The following is an 18,691-nucleotide window of genomic DNA, read 5'->3' on the forward strand; positions in this document are numbered from 1 at the left end:
ACAAACAAATTCAGACATAATGGTAACCCTATTTACAGCAGCTGACTGGGAGTGGATCGCTTGCAGAGTGTATCAAATCAAACATATTCAATCATGTCAAGAGTACAAAGAGCCAGTCCGTGGCTACACACCGATCATCAAATTTGAATGTCACGACTCACTACAGTACACGTGGGTCTCCTCGCCGTTTCCTATTGGCTGGAATGGAAGTGACAGCAGTAGTGCAGATGGGGAAATCAATCAGAGGGAACATACAGGTACCAGAGTTATTTTTACCTGGGTGTTGTCGGTAGCCTTGCGTATTGCGTATGGCTTGGAGATGCTTTATGCTCTTACAAGTCAAGGAACCAGGAGGTTGTTGTTTTTTTATAGTTCTTCATAATCACCGTCATCTCTTTTGATCGATCCTGCTCCTCCGCCCAGAAAGTCCTCCAACTCGTCCACATCTGTTTTCTTGGTCCGGGATTTCTTTTTCTTTTTCTCGTCTCCTGCCGGAGCAACTTCTTCTTTTTCCTTTTTCTTGTGTTTGTGTTTCTTCTTGTTCTTTTCATCCTCCTGAAAACAGGACACAATTTGTTGTATTGATATTACTGTCTTTTAGACACGTTACTACTTTACAGTGTGTAAACTGAACAACGATAACTTTACCTCTTTGATTTTCTTCTTCTTTTTCTTCTTGTCTTTGGAGGCGAGTTTGCTTTCTTTCTCTGAAAGAGGAGCAGATACGTACAGTAGTCTTATGGTGATGGACGACTGGAGTAGTTGATTAATTCATTTCAAATATCTTACAATCAAGTTTTTTAATCTTTCAAAGAGGAGCAAAGCAGATTTTTCAACCATTTGACTAAAACATTATAAAAAGGAGAAGCTTTATACCTTATTGTTGCTTAAAGTTACAACGAGGAACTTTTAACTGGTTATAAAACAGTCTCAATGTAATACTGATGCCTCTATATGACCCATATAAGCAAACAAGTCCATCAGAGGTTCTATATAGTTATTATTATTAACGCCTGCCATCGGGTCCGATTCCCCGCAACATCAGACGAAGCAATTTACGGCACGCAGGTTCACCAGAAACTCCTTCAGCTCTAAAAACTGCGGCCGCTTCGATCTCGTGAGGTTATCGTTGCCCACGTGTGCATGACGTCAGAGCAAGTCAGGACAAAGTCGGACACAAATCTAACCGGCGTGCTTTGTGCGCTGATCGCCGGTGATGGATTCTGCGCAGGCCTGGCTCATCTCCAACGAGCCTATTAAGAGAATCCAACTGCTCTTACACGAGGCCAAGGAGGGTGAAAAGAGGAGATGTCACGGTCGTCGCCACGTCATATCATCGGGGTACAACACATGCGCAGTAAAATCCAGTCTGCGCTGAAATTGGGCCAATAGCAACGCATGACCACAGCTCCAGTTACAGTGCATCTTGCACTTCTCCCTGTGCGTTCTTTCCATTTTGTTTGATGCAGGCTATATAAACAGCTGCTTCACCCACGGTGTGTGAAGGTGAGATAGTGCAGGTACTTCCTTCCTGCTGCCGTCACACTTTACCATCAACACTGCTCCAGTAGACCGCAATATTTCAATATATTTTCAATATTTCCTATGTGCAATAATGTGAATTCAACCGTTCAGTCTGTCTACTTGTTACATCTTGCTTTTTTACTGTTAAATTATTTATCAAAGACCTGTCTTGTCACTGTTCACTCATATTTATCAACATTAATCCCAACTATGACTGTATGAAAATAATTGTTAAATCTATGATCGTTTGTTTTTATGAACGGCCGTATGGTGCGTCGCTTTAAATGTTGCGGCAGCAAAGAATTGGGACGCCGTTATCTCCAGTGTTCCCTATGCATAAAGGAGATGGAAAGGAAGCATTGAAGCACCTTTCCTTAACATTTAGAGAATTCCAACAGCTACTTGGGTACTTCCGGGTCATTTCACCCCGTTAGGATCCTTCCTAAGCAAAAAGACTATTTGACCGCAGCCTCGGTCTGTAGCATACGTTCTAGCTCGGAAGCTAGCTATGTTCAGTGTGCTGCTGGCCAATCCAGTTGATCAGGAGAGAACCAGACTGACTGCTGAACCCGGTCGCTATTTCGGAAAGAGGAGGCGGGGGGCAGGCGGGGGCCCGGGAGAACGCAGCAGGGGTGGAAGTGAGTCAGGAGCATCTGATGAGTTCAGATCAGAGCGGAGAGCTGCAGCAGCAGCTCTCTACAGCAACAGCCGAGACAGCACATAATTAAAATAATAATAATAATAATAAGTTTAAACGACGAGTATTTCTGGTGCCAACTAGCGAGGGTGGCAACATTTAATTGACAAGTTGCGGACATCCCTAGTGTTGAAGACAAGAAGCTTTTTTTTCATTCATATTCTTTTTTTTTCTGAAAAGGACATTTAGCCGGTGATACTTTATTGTCCTCGAACAGGAAAAAGACTGTAACATGATCTCAAATGAACATTTTTGAAATACAAAGCTGCGTGTTCGGTCACAAAGTGACATGAAGAATCAATTTTAAATGAAAAATCGATTCTGAAGTGAGAATTGTGACACCGAGACACGACACAAGCCGTCGGAATGAAAATCAAATTGTGAAATTCCCAAAGCTTCCCACTCCTACATATATACAGACTCATTAGAACAACAACAGCTCATTTGTGGATACTAGTGTGAATTGTAATTAAAAATGTGAGTTAGAGAGTTAGAAAGACAGTTCGACTTGCCATCCTGCTCCTCGCTGCTATCCTTGGCTGCCGGAGCCTCTTCTTGGATGCCGAGGCCAAACAGGTCGGTATCGTCCTTGTGTTTGAAGGAGATCACAGTGGGCTTCAGAAGTTCTGGCACCTTGGCTAACTGCAAGTCATCGTCGGAGAGGTCGGACAGAAGCTCATCTCTGAGTGGAAATAAATCCTGGGAAGAACCATCACATGAGGAAATGTTGAGATCTTACCCCCAAAAAAGGCAGAGAAAAATAAAGATTCTGATGAGACAGAAGCTCAATTAAAGTCTCTTTAGTATTAGCCAGAGTATAGTAGTAGTAGTAGTGTTCGCCAGACTGACAAACACCTGACTCAAATCCAATAATTACGTTAAAAGCTCAGGACTTTCTGCAGTAAAAAGAGCCGTGAACCGAGTGAATCTGCTGTAATAGTAAATCTGTTCTATTTACCTTAACTATTTTTGGTGTGTCTGATGCTTCAGACTCAAAGTCGGGGTCATCCATGATAAACGAGAGCATCTGATGGGCCACAGGGGCCTCTGGGTCTGTATCAGAGTCCTCAGCTTTGGGTGTGCCTCCCTTCTTCTTGCCCTGGTGTCGAGGCAGCTGCTCCGCTGCTGGAGTCAAAGTGAGGGAGATTGGTGCTGCGCTCTGGCCTCTGGGCTCTGGAGCTTTAGATGCCACCTTTAGTTTTGTGATGTGGATCACAGGCCTGAAACAGAGTGATATGAAACATTAGTTTACCTTACAATACATTAGGATTTTACTACATTTACTTATTTTTTCACGTTCTAAAAGCCAGAAACCAGAGAAGTGAATCTCACACTTGTGATGTCATCAAGTATAAAGTCTAGAGCTGCTCCATAGACAAATGGGAGTAATTCCCCTTTAACTTCCACTCCAAATCTATTTTTCTTATCTGTATGCTCTTTTTGTGATGTCACTGGGAGCTTTCTTGCTGCAGCAGTGGTGAACTTTCAAGTTTAGTTTACATTAAAACCAGTCGCAAAGAAAGAAATGAAAAAGAAAAAAGAAAACAGCACAGGTGTCTTCAAATGGAACGAGTGAGTTTGTGTTTTTCACATGAGAAGTGGAGGGAACTATTAAAATGGGGAAGTAGCAAGACTCCACCATCCGCTTTTTTCTGTTGGTGTGAACATGACACAAGTGAAAATGGATGCTGTCATTTTAAAAACACAAGGACTAAAAAGGTGAGTGAGAGTCTGCTCTTGCGCTGTGTCATGTGGAGAGAGACTGAAAAGAGCGCAACCCGTAGATCTGACTACTGAAGGGCGGTTTCTTATCTTGTTTTTCATGTATACCAGAGATGAGAAACATAGCTCACAGTTATGATGATGGGAACGGCAATCCCACACTGATTTGGCAATCAGACAGTAATGGATATCTGTGCCAAGTAGCTGAACGGTCTGAATTTAGCTGATTGGCCAGTTCAGATTCGATCATCTCAGACTTTGTTGAGCACCGAGATGTATGAACTTGTTTTTAAGCTCTATTTACAGTGACAAATCTTTCCATTGCAGCTCTGGGCGATTGTCATAACTGACCTCTGTGTGCCTGGAAAACCCAAAAGCTGTGAGTCGCCATGTCATTAGCTGTGGAATATCTACATGTTTAATGCTTATTTATTCAGTTTGGATAAATGTTGCCTCAATTTATTTTAATGTGGTGAGACGCCTTTAAAAAAAAAGCACAATAAAATATGCAAACGAACAAATCTTGTTCTCAAGGCACCGCAGGGGGCCGCGGCACCCGCTTTGGGACAAAATGCCACAAGCCAAAACAGGATTAGTTCCTTCCCTGATATTGGTGAAATTCAATCTACAGAACTTGTGATTTACATTTTAAATGTTCCTGTTACATGCAGAGGCAATATATAGGTGAAATCAGCTTATTTGGACTTCTCTTTGGTGATGGTCCACATGGCATTAACTGCTTAGTGTGATAAGGAACCTCCTATTGTTGTTATTGAGCCATTCAGTACATCAGGTCGTAGAGAGTGCACCATTTAGGCGAGGCCCTAGCTGCCTTTTACTGCATTGCGTTACAGTTCAAAATGTTTCACAGTTACATATCAAAGTATGGATTGCAACATAAACTGTTGCTTTGTGGTTATTTATATAACATGTTGCTAGTTAATAGCTTCGGTTTGACTTTAGCTCCCTGTGACAGACCTGCTCCTACTCACCCGCATCTCCTCTACATCAAAGCAACATATATATTCATGTCATTCTTACGCTTTCAGCTCAGGTTCACTGTCCAGGTCTTGGACCTGTGTGATAGTGGGGGCTGCTGGTACTCCTTCCTCCTCGTCACTGGTCAGAGCGATGTCTTTACTGAGGGGCAGGGTCTTCGGTTGGGGAAGGCTGGGCTCAGTGTCGTCAAGATCGAGGTCATCATGGAAACCAGACACCATGGGGTTTCCTCTGTCTTCACCATCACTGGGACAGACAAAGGACAGGAGACTCATTGAGAGAGGGTCTACAGTACGACTGGAAGCTACTCTCTAGAACAAGTTGGTGGTTGAATCCAGAACCGCAGGGATGTTGAATGTACATGCACATCTTTTTAAATGCTGATAAATATAACTTGTATATCCTGGCACATCAAAAAAACATTTAAGTTTTTATAGTAAACACATTTTATTCTTAAAAAGAATACAATGAATAAAGCTTTGTTTCTCATCCATCTTAAGGAAAATTTCAAAGTTAAATTTTCATAATTAAATAATACACAAACAGGTCTCTCCCAAATCTGAAAACAAGAGCGCTAAAACTCAAACTTGAGATGTCATGGAGTCTGGAGCTGCTCCATAGACAATAAATAAGACACAGAATGTTTGTTTTCTTTTTTTTTTTTTATACGCAAATGAGCTTTATTCTATTGTAGTGTTGTCAGTTGTGAAATTCCCCTGGTTGCTCTCAGTGTCATCTGTAACATCTCTCATACTTGATGACATCACAAATTTGAGTTTTAACACTCTAGTTTTTGGATTTGGTAGAGAGTTGTTCACGTTTACTAATATTTTTTGGACTGTCTTAGACCATAGGAATAACATGGATGAATTTGGAAAATGGGCGTAGTTCCCCTTTAATGTGAAAAAGGGTTAAATGTAGGACATCAACAAATACTAACTCTGTCCCAAAGGATTAACAAGCTAAGTCAAAATGACATAAAAGCATTGGTGTACATCTCACCTGTCGCTGTCCACAGTCGGAGCAGGCTGAGGCTTCTTGGTCTTGGAGGGCAGGCTGTCGTCCAGGAAGCTTCTATCCAGTCTCTCATCTGGCACAAAATCATCCACACTCTGAACCTTACCAGGACACGCTGGTGCAGGCGGGTCGTCTGAGGAACACATAGAGCCCAATGACTATCAAATACTTTCAAAACTTTAGCCTTGTTAATTACACAATGAAACTGAGAAATCACATGATATTCCAGCACCAGCCGGTCCTTTCATCTTTAAAGCTCTGCATTTCTCCTGAGTCTCGGGATCACTTGCTATCAACTTGATGAGAGTTTCAGTTATGGCTGAATAACACAATAACACACAATGTTGATCAGATAACAAACAATAGCTATTGGCTAACCCCCCTAACTGCTTTAGAAGAAATTGTGTACAAAAAAAGCTGCATCCTATTGTTTTCAAATAATGAGAGAATAACACATCTGCCAGAGTCAGGCACCTACAGCTTCTTTCTTCTTTAAATGGCCAACATCTTCATAGCTGCTGTACACAAAATGCGTACAGGTCTGCAGAGGCTTGCTGTTCCATCTCTGTTCCATGATGAAACAATTATGCAAAGCCTACATTTCAAAATAGAGACACTGCAGTGTTTTAAATTTATACTGCAGCAATTAATCAGCACTGTACAAATGAGTCCTTGGGTATACACACTTAACAAGTTAACCTTCTAGCTACCTTTCTCATATGCTTGCTATAGATTTGTCTGCAGTGTGAGCTACAGTGTCAGTGGCAACTCTTGCATGGGCTAAAAGGACTAGAGGATGCGAGCATCATCGACGGTTGCGTACAGTGTGCACACGGCTACAGAGGAGATGGCATGTGGACTGGTGCAGAATCTTTTACCGCCTGAGTAATCCTGTAGAAGAGACTCACCTGGTGCAGAAGCAGCAGCCTCAGCAGCGGGAGATGAACCAAACCAGCGGGAGATGAAGCCGCGTTTCTGGGGGGCCGACGCTCCAGATGCAGCTGAGCCCTGAAGGTGTTCGGGCGACTGGGCCGATGGCTTTGACTCAACAGCAGGTGAAGCCGCCCCGCTGACCACTGCAGACGGAGGTGGAGGGGGGGAAGCGGCCACAGACGGTGACTGTGGGAGCACCTGGGAGGGAACGGGGGGCTGAGGGGTGCTGGGGCTGGAGCTGCCTGTGGAGGCCCCACTGGGAGGGACAATAGGGGACTGGGAGCCCGACGAGGGACTCTGACCATTAGCTGGACCAGGAGAGCCAAAGACCTTGCGAGACTCCAAGTTCTCCAGAAAACTGCAGAAATCACAACAGGGCTGGTTAATAAACTATGATTCACCTGCAATAATATCAGAGGCTAGGAACACAGTGTGGGGACTGCAGAGTGTAAATGCTGCTCTTGTTTCAGGAAAAGTCATCATGAACATTTCAACTGTCTTGACAACGTTCTGTGCTATAAAACTAGTTAATCACTCAAGTAAACTAGTTTTATGCTGGGATACAAAGAAATACAGAACACAACTTCACAAATCTGTTTGTCAAGAGGAACTCATTACCGTTACAATAAATTTGCAATTGTTTGCAATGAAGTTTCCTTTGTTAAAGGGGACATATCATGAAAAACTCACTTTTTCAGTGCTTGTGCACATACATTTGGGTATCTGGAGCGTTTACCAACCCACAAACTGTGAAATAAGACAACCCAGTCAGTTTTCTGTGGGCTGCCTAGATCAGAAAACATGTGATTCAACAAGCCAATCAGATTAGCTCCCCTTCCTATTCCTGTATTCATTAGAATATACCGCCCCCTAAACTGAGTATCTCCATCACGTCTGTATCAGGTGCACACAGTACACTATCTGCTGTGCAACAGAAATTTGTGGAAGAAAAAGCTTTTGCTCATGTCCCTCTAGGGGGCTCTGTACAACAGTGCACTGGCAGAGAGAGAAACGAAGCAGGCAGTACATCTCATAGTTTTGATCTTCAGTCTCCTGCTGGACACACAACTCCTCCAGGGTGGCATCCATGTCCAGCTGGTTTGTCTCCAGCTGCCTCAGGAGGGTCTCTCTCTGCACACACACACACAAACACACACAAACCTGACATGAATGAGAAAGAACGGTGCACGGGCAAAACAATACAACAATCTCATTTTCTTTACTTTACTTTCTCCCATTTTCTCCCATTAAAGCATATTAAAATCCTTATAAACCAGTACAGGATGGAAAAACTAAAGACAAAAATCTAATAATTATGATAGTAACGATGAGTAGAAAACAAAACAAATGAGGAGTAATAAAATAAATAACCTGTAGCTGCAGGAAGGGGATGTTGAAAAACCTGTGCAGATATTTCAAGCCAAACCCATTCTTCATTGAGGATTCAGCATAGTGGATGTAAGATGCTCCCATTGGTCTGTAAAACACAAGCATTATATTTATGACATGTCCTAGTTGGGCCATTAGGAGGCAGCAGAACAAGCTTTAAAAAACAACATCATTCAAGTTAGTGAATGTGTTAGCAAACCATTGCCTTTATGCGCATCCAGCAGACATTCATTAGGAGTTACTCTCCTCTTAGCTCTGGTTTGGTCTCCACCAACTCCAGAGAAATATACCCGTCTCTTTAGCTGCTAAATGCTCCACTTTGTTTACCAGCTAGTCTCTGACTGCTGTTTGCTGCTGGGCTTTAAGTAACATTTCATATGATTGGAGAATGATATTCATTAAATTATCTTACTACCTTTATTACATTATTACTTGGTATCAGGCGGAAATGTTCTCATATTTATGATTATGTCTTCCTAGTTTGGAAGTCACAGTCACTGTTTTGCATCGCCACATTTACTCAGTTATCCTCCTCTCCTCTTATTCCACTTATGTGCCAATAAAGAGTGAGCACCAATAAGGTACATTTGCATTTTGTGTCAGCAAATATATTTTATAACTAGGATTTTTAGACAATATATTCATTATTTTACTGTAACATATTGCACAATAACATCTACATTTAACGCAGCACTTCTGAACAAAACTATTACATATTTAATAACTGGCTTGTTGAACTTTTATTGCACACACATGAGACTAAAACTTATTAAAATCAGAGAGGTGTTGCAGTGTTTCGGCTCCCGTCTCGAAGGGCTGCTAGTGTTCTGGCGATGTCTGGAGCCCCGCAAATCTTTTTCGGCACAAATGGAAAGAAAGCCCAAAAGCTTCATTAAGGCTTCATCCGCCCATCATTACAATTTAGAAAAAAATGTCTGATCTCTACCTGTTAAGTCCAGCTATCAGGTCTCTTATATCATCGGGGAGGATGACGCGATGCTCGCCCATGTCCCTGTGGTTTCCCAGCACACACACGGGCACATGGGTGGGTACTTTGGGCAGTTCCCTCAGGATGTAGTTGAATGTCCTGCAATTGATAAAATCACAACACAACATTGATCTATGGGTGGGTGAAGAAAACTTAAAAGATGCTTGGACCAAAAGGAATGAATTAGTGAAGGCTCAGTTCAGTGGAGGTTTAAAGACGTCTCCATATTAGTGGGCTTGATTTTTTTTTTTTTGCTTATTCGAGATGGTCATGGTGCATATTAATATTAATCTAACTAACACATACGTTTTACAGAGGCAATTTAGTTTTCCCAAGGCATTAATTAACAAAATACATCAAATATGCTGTTGCAAGCACCAATGGATAGGTCACTGCAGGTAACTGTTATTACAAATAAAAAAACACAACTTCTAATGTTTCAGAAAAGAAAACTTATTATCAGACATTCTGAGAGAGAAAAGGTATATTAAAAGCCTATTTAGTTGGGCATATTGGTTTAAAACTCCCACCAGTTTCGACCTCACAGGATCTTCATCAGGGCAGAGATGATTAGAACATATTGAACATATTGATCATATTGATTAGAACGATTGCACCTGGTACTTTATAGAGACCATACACCAGAAGTAAACATCATTTCAATCCCATAATGAAATGACCAACAGATACAAAGGAAACTACTGTCTCAATGATATCTAAATCATGAAAGAATAATAATAACTTTACAAATTATATCATGCAGTACCATCAGCAGAGATATACTTAAGAATCTTGTTTATAAAAATGTTTAATTTATTTCTGAATCCAGACCCAGATATGGCATCAAATTTGAAAATCTAATAGGTCTCCCTCTAATGTTTCTTTAAATCTGTAAAAATCTAAATAAAACTACTGAAAATAATGTACTCTATCAAACTGCACAGTTTCACGTTCATTGAGTGATTACACGCCAGATGTTTGTCCAACTACACACTTTGTGCAGATGTTTCAAAATAATAAAATTACAACATCAGATCTCGCTGCTGTTGTGACCTTAAAAGAAATGGTGGCGCTGTGGGTCTTCTTAAGGCAATAAGGTTTAATATGTGCATATACTATACATAGCTGCTTATGAGACAAGTCTGGCACTATATTTTTATTGTCAACAAATCCCATGAAAAGCCAAAAACTAACAATATGTTAGTCTACGTATGTCTCAATACTATCTGACTCCCTTACCGTGTCTGTGGCTCTAATTGATTCCTACTGAAGACTGAAATCTTTAAAAACAGCTCACTGATGTATTCTTTCATTTTAAATAAGACTGAATCATTTCCTGAAACAGCTCACAGTCACTGTAGCTTTTAGCAAATGTTACTCAAACCGGAGGAGATGGCACATTTGTTGGGGACTATTTTCAGCGGTGGATAAATCCACATTTGATGCTCTAGTGAGTATTTGTGGCAGCAGGACGGTGTATGTGGGACTGAGTCAAAATAAACTACAGAGTGTGTGTTCATGGTAACGAAGGAACATGTCTCCCAGTGCACCAGTGTGGCTCACTGATGTGTTTCAACAACAATGTGGCACAAAGGAAAGAAGATACATCAGGCTTTGATTCACACACTATACTTGTTAGGAGATACATTCAGTGTTGTTGAAAAAAAATATATAAAAGTATTTCCTGTATGTGCTAAACTAGAAAATGTTACGCTTGACAGAATGGCATGACTACATACTGACAGTGATACCGATACTGTTACTACAAGGAAAGTTGGTACGTCCGGGTACAATAACAACAAATATTTAATACCTATTGGTGCATCATATCCTTCGTGGCTAAACATGATAGTATTTGAAAATAAAAATATTTATTCCCTGCGACAGGATGCCTAAAATAGCCCTGTTGAAATGTCTTTGAAGGTTTTTGGCTTTGAAGCTGAACAAAATCCACCAGTGGAAGCTCTCAGCTGAAACCTAATCTGTCCATGCATATTGTAGCATTAGAGCTCACTGATGAGACGGTGTGAGGACAACGACTCAGACAGACGACTCTTACTACTAGGCCTGTCACCATAATTAATACTATTGGACGATATATTGTCCCAGAAATAATTGCGATAAACAATATTACTGTCATTTTAAGACCATTTTATGCCACTGATATAATGGTAATATAATAACATGATAATGAGAGTACACCCTTTAAAAGAGCAATGAACTTAATTCTTAAAGATACAATATGTTAATGTTACAATGAATGGAGCCGAAGGGCAGGCTTTAAGGTCTGAAATGAACTTTTTTCACTTCCTGCCACTGTTGTAGGCAAGTATTTATTTTTTTGTGTGCAACTCAGAAATTGTATCTGCCACTTTTGAAATCTATGCACTAAATGAAGGAATAACATTTTGATCTGATGTCATTCAATGTTCGATATATTTGACATAAAAAACATATGCATTGTACATTACAGAGTTTGAATTACACTGTAGCTTCCGGGGGAGCAATATTTTTCGGGGGGTACTATACTGTACTTTGCTATTGTCGTCTATAGTGGTTGTTTGCATAAAACACACAATTCAAGTGATTATTTAAATATTTGCTTTAATTTACAAAAATCTTGGCAAGCTGCTTAGAGCTAGTAGCCAAGTCATAATTCCCCCTCTAATATCTTTTTTTATATTGCTGTGAAAACATCTCCTTCAAATAACTGGTTTTATTCAAGTTTCTCACCAACACATCATGATAACGTTGTTATTTACCTACGCTCAATATTCGTTTTTACTGAGCAGAGATTGAACGCCTCATAATAATAACTCAATGGTACCTCCATTAACGTTAGTCGCTCTGTTATTTAACCAAGCAGGACTGTGCTGCCCACCACCTTCTAACAGCTAACATTACTAGCTGTCCTCCTTTTGATTACAACACAGATTTGTTGTTCACAGTGTCGCATTATCAGGGAAAAAATAGGATGCATCCCCTGAGGTTTAGTAGTGTTAGCGCCATGCTTTTGACCGCTTTTTTTTCTTCTCTCCGCCATGGCTTCAGCCCCAAACAAACTGATGCATGATACAGCTTGCGTGTGTGTCATTGTGCATGCGTAACTGTCGGAAAGCATTAAAGGGGAATCAATAGTCACGGAGGCATGAGATGCCAAGGAATCGGACAACTAGGAACCGGTTCTCTATTCCCAGCCCTAGCAGTAGCTGGAAATGTTTTAATGTCTGGCCATCCGGCTGACAGCCGACGCTTATGGAAAACCCTGGTTACACCCCCACATGGGGCCAAAAGGCTCTTTGATGACGCCCAGAAACGTCCCAAACACAGCAGAATAAGAAGAAAAGAGGAAATCCAGGCAGAGGGCTGCAGGGTCTCTGTAGATACAGACACCACCATACACTGCTAGTGGGTCATTATTGAGAGGGTCTCTTTTTGTATCAGTCTATATATTGTTTTTTGGGAAATTCTTGTATTTTATCTGTTAAATGCAGATTCAATTTTAATCTAAAAAAAATATAGAATAGAAAATTGTATCTGTCTTTAAAGATATTGGAATTGGATTGTGAAACAAATTTAAATACTCTAAATATATAAAACCACACAACCAAAACAGTCTAAGGCTAAAATGTTAGTGACAGTCTTATGTAAACAAACATGCATGTTTGCATGCGGGCAATATCAAGGTCAGCAAAAATGATTGTCCACATATCGTACGATAAGTCAAGTAATTATTGGGACAGGCCTACTTACCACTGCTTGGTAATGTCAAACATCATGATGATTCCATTACAGTTCTTGTACACATCCAGGAACTCTGCATCCAGTGCCACCTCATCTGACTACGACACAGATATCAAACACGTGTATTAATCACATGATGTAGGAAATACTTCTTACAATACCTCTTTACTCTGGCCGACTACATCGCTGACCCACATACTAGAAATGAGGCTGTTTCCTAATCACATGGCAGTCATGTGATAATCACCTCTTGGGGCTCATTCTCCAGTTTCAAGTTCTCTCCGCGTCTTTTGCCTTTGCCTGAAACAGCAAGAGATCACAAGATTAAACATAACAACCTACAGCTTTGTTTGTTGCTTTATGTTAGATTATGGTGAGTAAAACGAGCAGAGCAGCACAGCCCCTTTTTTTCTTATGGAAAAGCATGTTGCAGGCTAATTTTAACACGCATTATCCTTTACTGCTGGCATTAGGTCACAGGTCACGGCTCACACGGTGCAGACGCTCAGGCTCGAGCTGTACACAGCAAAAAAAACTCAGCCAAACTCAGAAATGTAGCCACGCACGCAGCAAACCCCGGAAAGCTAAACCTTGAGAATATTGACATTCAGATAAGAGTGGAACGAGGCGGGACAAGCCCACAGCACACAAGCGAGTTACATTTTTACACACTATAGTGGCGCTCACCTACACCTTCAGGAAGAGGATATTTTTGGCCTGAGATGAGTTCAAGAAAGGTGCAAAAAAGACAACATCAATACTGATGACAGAAAAAACAGATAAGCAACCATGCGTCTATTTGATGTCATTAAATACTGACAGCAGTAAATAGAAAAGGGTGTAACTTCTTTGAGCGAGGTGAGCCTCAGTGGAAAGTCTGGTTCTTTAAAAAGGGCATGAGCGTCAACACTTACCTTTGTCTACCACGTCCCACACCTCTACCTTGACCACATCATCAGTAGCTGAGAGAAACAGAACAATGTTTTCAGTATTCATGCTCTTGGGGCCACAGAGGAAACTACTTCAAATGAGCAGGCTGTTAAATGACTAATATGGATCCAATAACTGAGAACACTAGAAGTAATAGTGGTGGAACAAGGTTTGCTTGGTATGGAAAGACTAACACAAACATAGGACACCTACTCTAAAACTGGGTTAGCTGAAGCTAAATCTAAATGCTCAGTCTCTTTTTTTTTTTTTTACCTTGATATGGAGCCACTGAAATAAATCACCGAGGCACAAACAGCAAATGTCAAATATTCACCCAAATAGAAACATGACCAAAGCAGTGGTAATCAGATAGAATAAGTTGTAATGTTCAAAGATTACATGATGACTTACTTTTGTAATTCCAATGGATACTTGTGGCTTGGATCTCCTGAGTGGGTAGGTACTCCTCCACAAACTTCTTGCCCTGCAGTCGATGCCATAAAGTACTCTTTCCAGTGTTTCTATCTCCCCGGATGACTATTTTCACTTGAGTGGGAAAGAGATTGTACGATAAGTTTTTGTCAGATCAAAGTTGATTGATTTCACTGAGAAGCTAAGATTTAATTTTAGAAATGGGACAGACGTATTAAACTGCAGAAGCCTGTTTCACTTGATTTACAGCATTACTTACTATTATACTGGACCCCTTTGGCGAAGCGTCTCTGCAAGCTTTGGTTCATCGACTGCAGGCCAGCCGGAATGTTCTTGTCCCTGAACTGCCCTGGCTCGGATCCCACCAGCTTCTTTAACGCTGAAAACATCTTGACGTGGGCTTCACGAGCTTCTCCAGTAACACGCGGTAGTACAGTGGAACTCCCCTGACAATTCGTCACGCAACAACCGAAGGAAAAGTGTAACCGTGTGTCCTGATGGCTGAGGAAATTAATGGTCCATGCTTAGAAGCAAATATGAAGTCAAATTACTAAATATTGACTCTGAACTTAGCAGCGGTTCCCTTAAATCTGACTGGATGATCTTGGTCGCCAGTCAGAGGTGGAGGTAACTATTATGTTGTTTGGAGCATCATCTGTGAAAGAACAGAGGAATACAGACGTTATGGTTGGGAATTAACCTCCATTCTCTTTCAAGGTGTAGGCATGATGAAATGTTTTTTGTGTTTGTCAAACACAAAAGCCCGTACAAAATCATGTCTTCATTACAAGGCGTGAAAGACATGTGCAGCCAGATCTAGTAACTTCAAAGGAAATACACTTGTACATATGATATTCTGGATATATCAGAACACAGACAAACACCATTAAGACTCAATTTGAAGTTGCCCCAGGCTGTGCCTCTTGTGTTTGGGCAATACATTCGAGTCACAGAGCTAAGCGTCCATTTTTTCTGCAAAATAATTATCCAAAAATAATTACACAGTGATCACTGAAAACACCAGAAGGTTGTTTATCCTGCTGTTCTGATTCTGAATGTATTTCCAGAAACCTCAAACACACTTTGAACCATCTGGATGAAACAATCTTCCATCTCTTTATCCAGGACTAAGAGAAGAGAACAGAGCACATTACTCCGGTTTTGAAATCTTTACATTGGCTTCCAGTTGGTTTGGTTACAGAACAGATTTTAAAATGCTGCTACTAACGTAAATATAACTGAATGGTTTAGGCCCAGAATACACCTCTGATATGTTTGAAGAATATAGGCCGAGTAGGGCTCTTAGCTCCATGGACTCAGGTCAGCAACTAAACTAAACTCAACATGGTGCAGCAGCATTTAGCCGTCATGCTGCATGCAAATGGAACAACCTGCCAGGAGATCTTAATGTGAACTAGATGGAGCAAATCCAGGTTAAAAACATTTCTCTTTTCATGTGCCTATGATTGAGCTACTATGTTTTTATGACAAATGTATTCTTATTTTATGTACTTTGTATTTACTTTGGTAACACTTCATTTTACAAGTCCACAAATGTCATGGTAATTAGGTGATAATTAGCAAGTAACCTATTTGGAATTACTGCCAAATTGCCCCAATATCTACCTCAAAATGTATCGAAAATTGCTTTATTATACATTATTTAATAAGTATATTCTGCTTTTTCCCAATAACTGGTAATTTTTTAAATACATTTCCAGGAAAAGAATACACAGTTAATTGATACGCTTTATTTCCATGTCTGCTGATAAATAGATAATAATTAGCAAATAACTTATTTGAAATTTCTTAAAAACCTCCCTTCATATGACTTATCTTTTAATTATATTACCATAGAAATAATGTATATTACTCTGTTTAATTACTATTTTAGGTACTTTGTAATGTTCTTTAATCATATTCTTTATTTGGATGTTGCTTTTTGTTTTAATTCATGTAAAGCGCAATGAATTGCCCCTGTGTACTTAATGTGCTATAGAAATAATGTGCTATAGAAATAATCTTGCTATGTTGCTTGTTTCCTAACCAACAACAAGGTGGCTAGCCTGAAATGACCTGTCTGTGCTCAGTGTGTGTACAAGCTGACACAAGAATAACAAGTTGTATTATCAGTTAGATTAGTCTACATTGATGTTTCACTGTCGATTAGTCGATTAGTGGATTGTAAGATATTAGTGCTCCTTAAGGCCTTACAGCTGCTCCATGTCCCTGGTATTAAATCCTAATGGGCACAGTCTGCTGTCACAGTGTCACACGAGCTATTACATTATTCACACAGATCAGCCTCGGGATTTGTCTCCAGTTGACATTAGTATCTTTGTTCAGCTTAATGAGACTCTCTCGGATGCAGCGTTGTGACGTTAACACCAACACCAACACAGGGACCTTTAACGGTATCCAGCTAGCAGCAGCTACCCGGGCTGTTTCACGCCTATAGAAGGGTTTGATCGACTTTTTGAAGCAATGATGGTTTAAATCTTAAAGCCAAATCCTCTACAGAGTGTGTCAAGCAGTGGTGAGGCAGCTGGGTTTGTAACCTAGCCCTGCTGGAAGGTAACGTTATCCTCTGGCTGTTTGAGCTAGCGAGCTATCCAGACGATGCTAGCTAGCTTAGCTCTTCCCTTTTTTAGGTTCAGTGACATCAAACCGCAGACAGACTGGAGGCTTTCCTTTCAGGCGGCGTCAGCTACAAATACTCACGGTTATTTAAGAAGATAAGACACTGCAGTCCCGACATGTTTGTCTCAAAACATCTGTCAGTCCTCCATCCCGACAGAGGCAGAGCAGCAGCGACATTCCTCTGCAAAGACAGCAGCTACACACAGAGCAGAGCAGAGCAGAGCAGAGCAGCAGCGTCAAGCGGCAGACGACAACAGGTACGACTTCCGCTACGACTTTCAAAATAAAGCTCATGTTTTTACTCATGAAAGCATTGGGAAATTAAATTTTTTGACCACAGAGAAGTTCATTCTTGACCTTGGAAACAAACAGTAGTTGAAAAAGCAATCTATTTTTTTTTTTTTTTTAAATATTATATTTATTGTTTTTTGTTCATTTTGAAACAACAGAACAAACATTCACAAACGTCCCCAATAATAACATTCTCGGTAAAAAGAAACTTAACAAACCTAATATTAATATAAAATAAGCCAGTATAGATACAGGAAAAACATAATATATACAAAAAGAATATACACAAGTAAAAAATCAAATCAAAAACAATCAAATCTATTTATATATACATATATATACTGTATACATATATACATACATACACATATACGCACACGCAGTATATACACATACCAAAACACATATACATATAATCGATTAAAAAAACTCAGTGTACAATTCAGTCTGAAAAAGTAATCTCACCACCAGGTCCATTCAGTAGCTGTCAATTATTCATGTTTTTACTCATGTGAAATTACATTTGACGTTCATTAGAAGTTCATTCTTGACCTTGGAAACAAACAGCAGTTGAAAAAGCAATCTCAGTGAGATTTTACTTGAGTAAATGTACTTAGTTACTTTCCACCACTGAGTACATGTTATACTGTAGTGTTTTTCTAAGCATTCTTTACTGCTCCTGTTGGAATAAAATAATTGTTGATTATTTAACTGCAAAGTAGTGATATGTTTTTGATACCTTCACTTTTTTTGCATTAAATCATACCGGGATGTTTGCTGAAATTGATTGGATGTGGCACAGCCCTACCTAGAAAAATGTCCTCATGTTTTTACTCATGAATGCATTGGGGGAAATTACATTTGACGTTCATTAGAAGTTCATTCTTGACCTTGGAAAACAGTTGAAAAAGCAATCTCACCACAAGGTCCTTCCTTCCTGCAGCTGTCAGACTCCACAACCAGCACTGCTCCCAGTAGACCACATACACACCAAAAAACTGACAAGAACTGCACTTTACTGTACACCAACTGTCTATCAGTACTACTCAGGTGTAATTCGTACTGTGCAATATCATTTTCCACTTGTGCAATTTTATTAATAGTCTGTTTATTGTCAATATTGTATATACTGCTCCTTTTGTTATACTTCCTTCTTTTTAAATGGTTCATATTTTGTTACACTTTGTTTAGCTTGTTTTCTACCTGTTAGCTGATGCATCTTGTTTTTTTTGCACTATCCCCTTTTCTGCTGTACACTGCAAATGTCCCCACTGCGGGACTAATAAAGGAATATCTTATCTTATCTTATATCATCAGCTGATGGAGTTTCCCAGGTCAAGAATGAACTTCAGCTGTTGAACCAACATGGATGGTGAAATCCTAAA

At 40.2% G+C, this 18,691-nt stretch overlaps 1 protein-coding gene across 3 annotated transcripts; it reads right to left on the reverse strand.

Annotated features, from left to right (window-relative positions):
* Positions 1-215: 215 nt before the first annotated feature.
* On the reverse strand, positions 216-17,250 carry rabl6b (RAB, member RAS oncogene family-like 6b). 3 transcript variants are annotated; one of them, XM_074637558.1, is made up of 17 exons: positions 17,097-17,250; positions 14,635-15,030; positions 14,355-14,489; positions 13,928-13,975; positions 13,701-13,730; positions 13,261-13,313; positions 13,023-13,111; positions 9,228-9,368; positions 8,264-8,369; positions 7,920-8,023; positions 6,868-7,250; positions 5,945-6,092; positions 4,985-5,188; positions 3,180-3,441; positions 2,734-2,920; positions 649-707; positions 216-555 (listed from the first exon to the last, which is right to left on the reverse strand). In XM_074637558.1, the coding sequence occupies exons 2-17, from the start codon at positions 14,762-14,764 to the stop codon at positions 367-369; spliced, it is 2,268 nt and encodes a 755-aa protein (XP_074493659.1). In that variant the 5' UTR covers positions 14,765-15,030; positions 17,097-17,250; the 3' UTR covers positions 216-366. The 3 variants fall into 3 exon arrangements, with proteins under 3 accessions (XP_074493659.1, XP_074493660.1, XP_074493661.1); XM_074637559.1 differs by lacking the exon at positions 13,701-13,730 and having other exon boundaries at positions 17,097-17,231; XM_074637560.1 differs by lacking the exon at positions 13,701-13,730 and having other exon boundaries at positions 17,093-17,229.
* Positions 17,251-18,691: the final 1,441 nt, after the last annotated feature.

This window comes from Sebastes fasciatus, chromosome 6 (genome assembly GCF_043250625.1).
Source record: "Sebastes fasciatus isolate fSebFas1 chromosome 6, fSebFas1.pri, whole genome shotgun sequence".
NCBI classification, from domain to species: Eukaryota; Metazoa; Chordata; class Actinopteri; order Perciformes; family Sebastidae; genus Sebastes; species Sebastes fasciatus.

Excerpts from the sequence above, each read along its gene's own strand:
- rabl6b (XM_074637558.1), bottom strand. The coding sequence starts at position 14,764 with ATGTTTTCAGCGTTAAAGAAGCTGGTGGGATCCGAGCCAGGGCAGTTC. Across the intron at positions 5,189-5,944 it reads CCGACTGTGGACAGCGACAG|TGATGGTGAAGACAGAGGAA; the intron begins GTGAGATGTACA and ends TGTCTGTCCCAG. Across the intron at positions 556-648 it reads AGAAGAAGAAAATCAAAGAG|GAGGATGAAAAGAACAAGAA; the intron begins GTAAAGTTATCG and ends TCCTGTTTTCAG.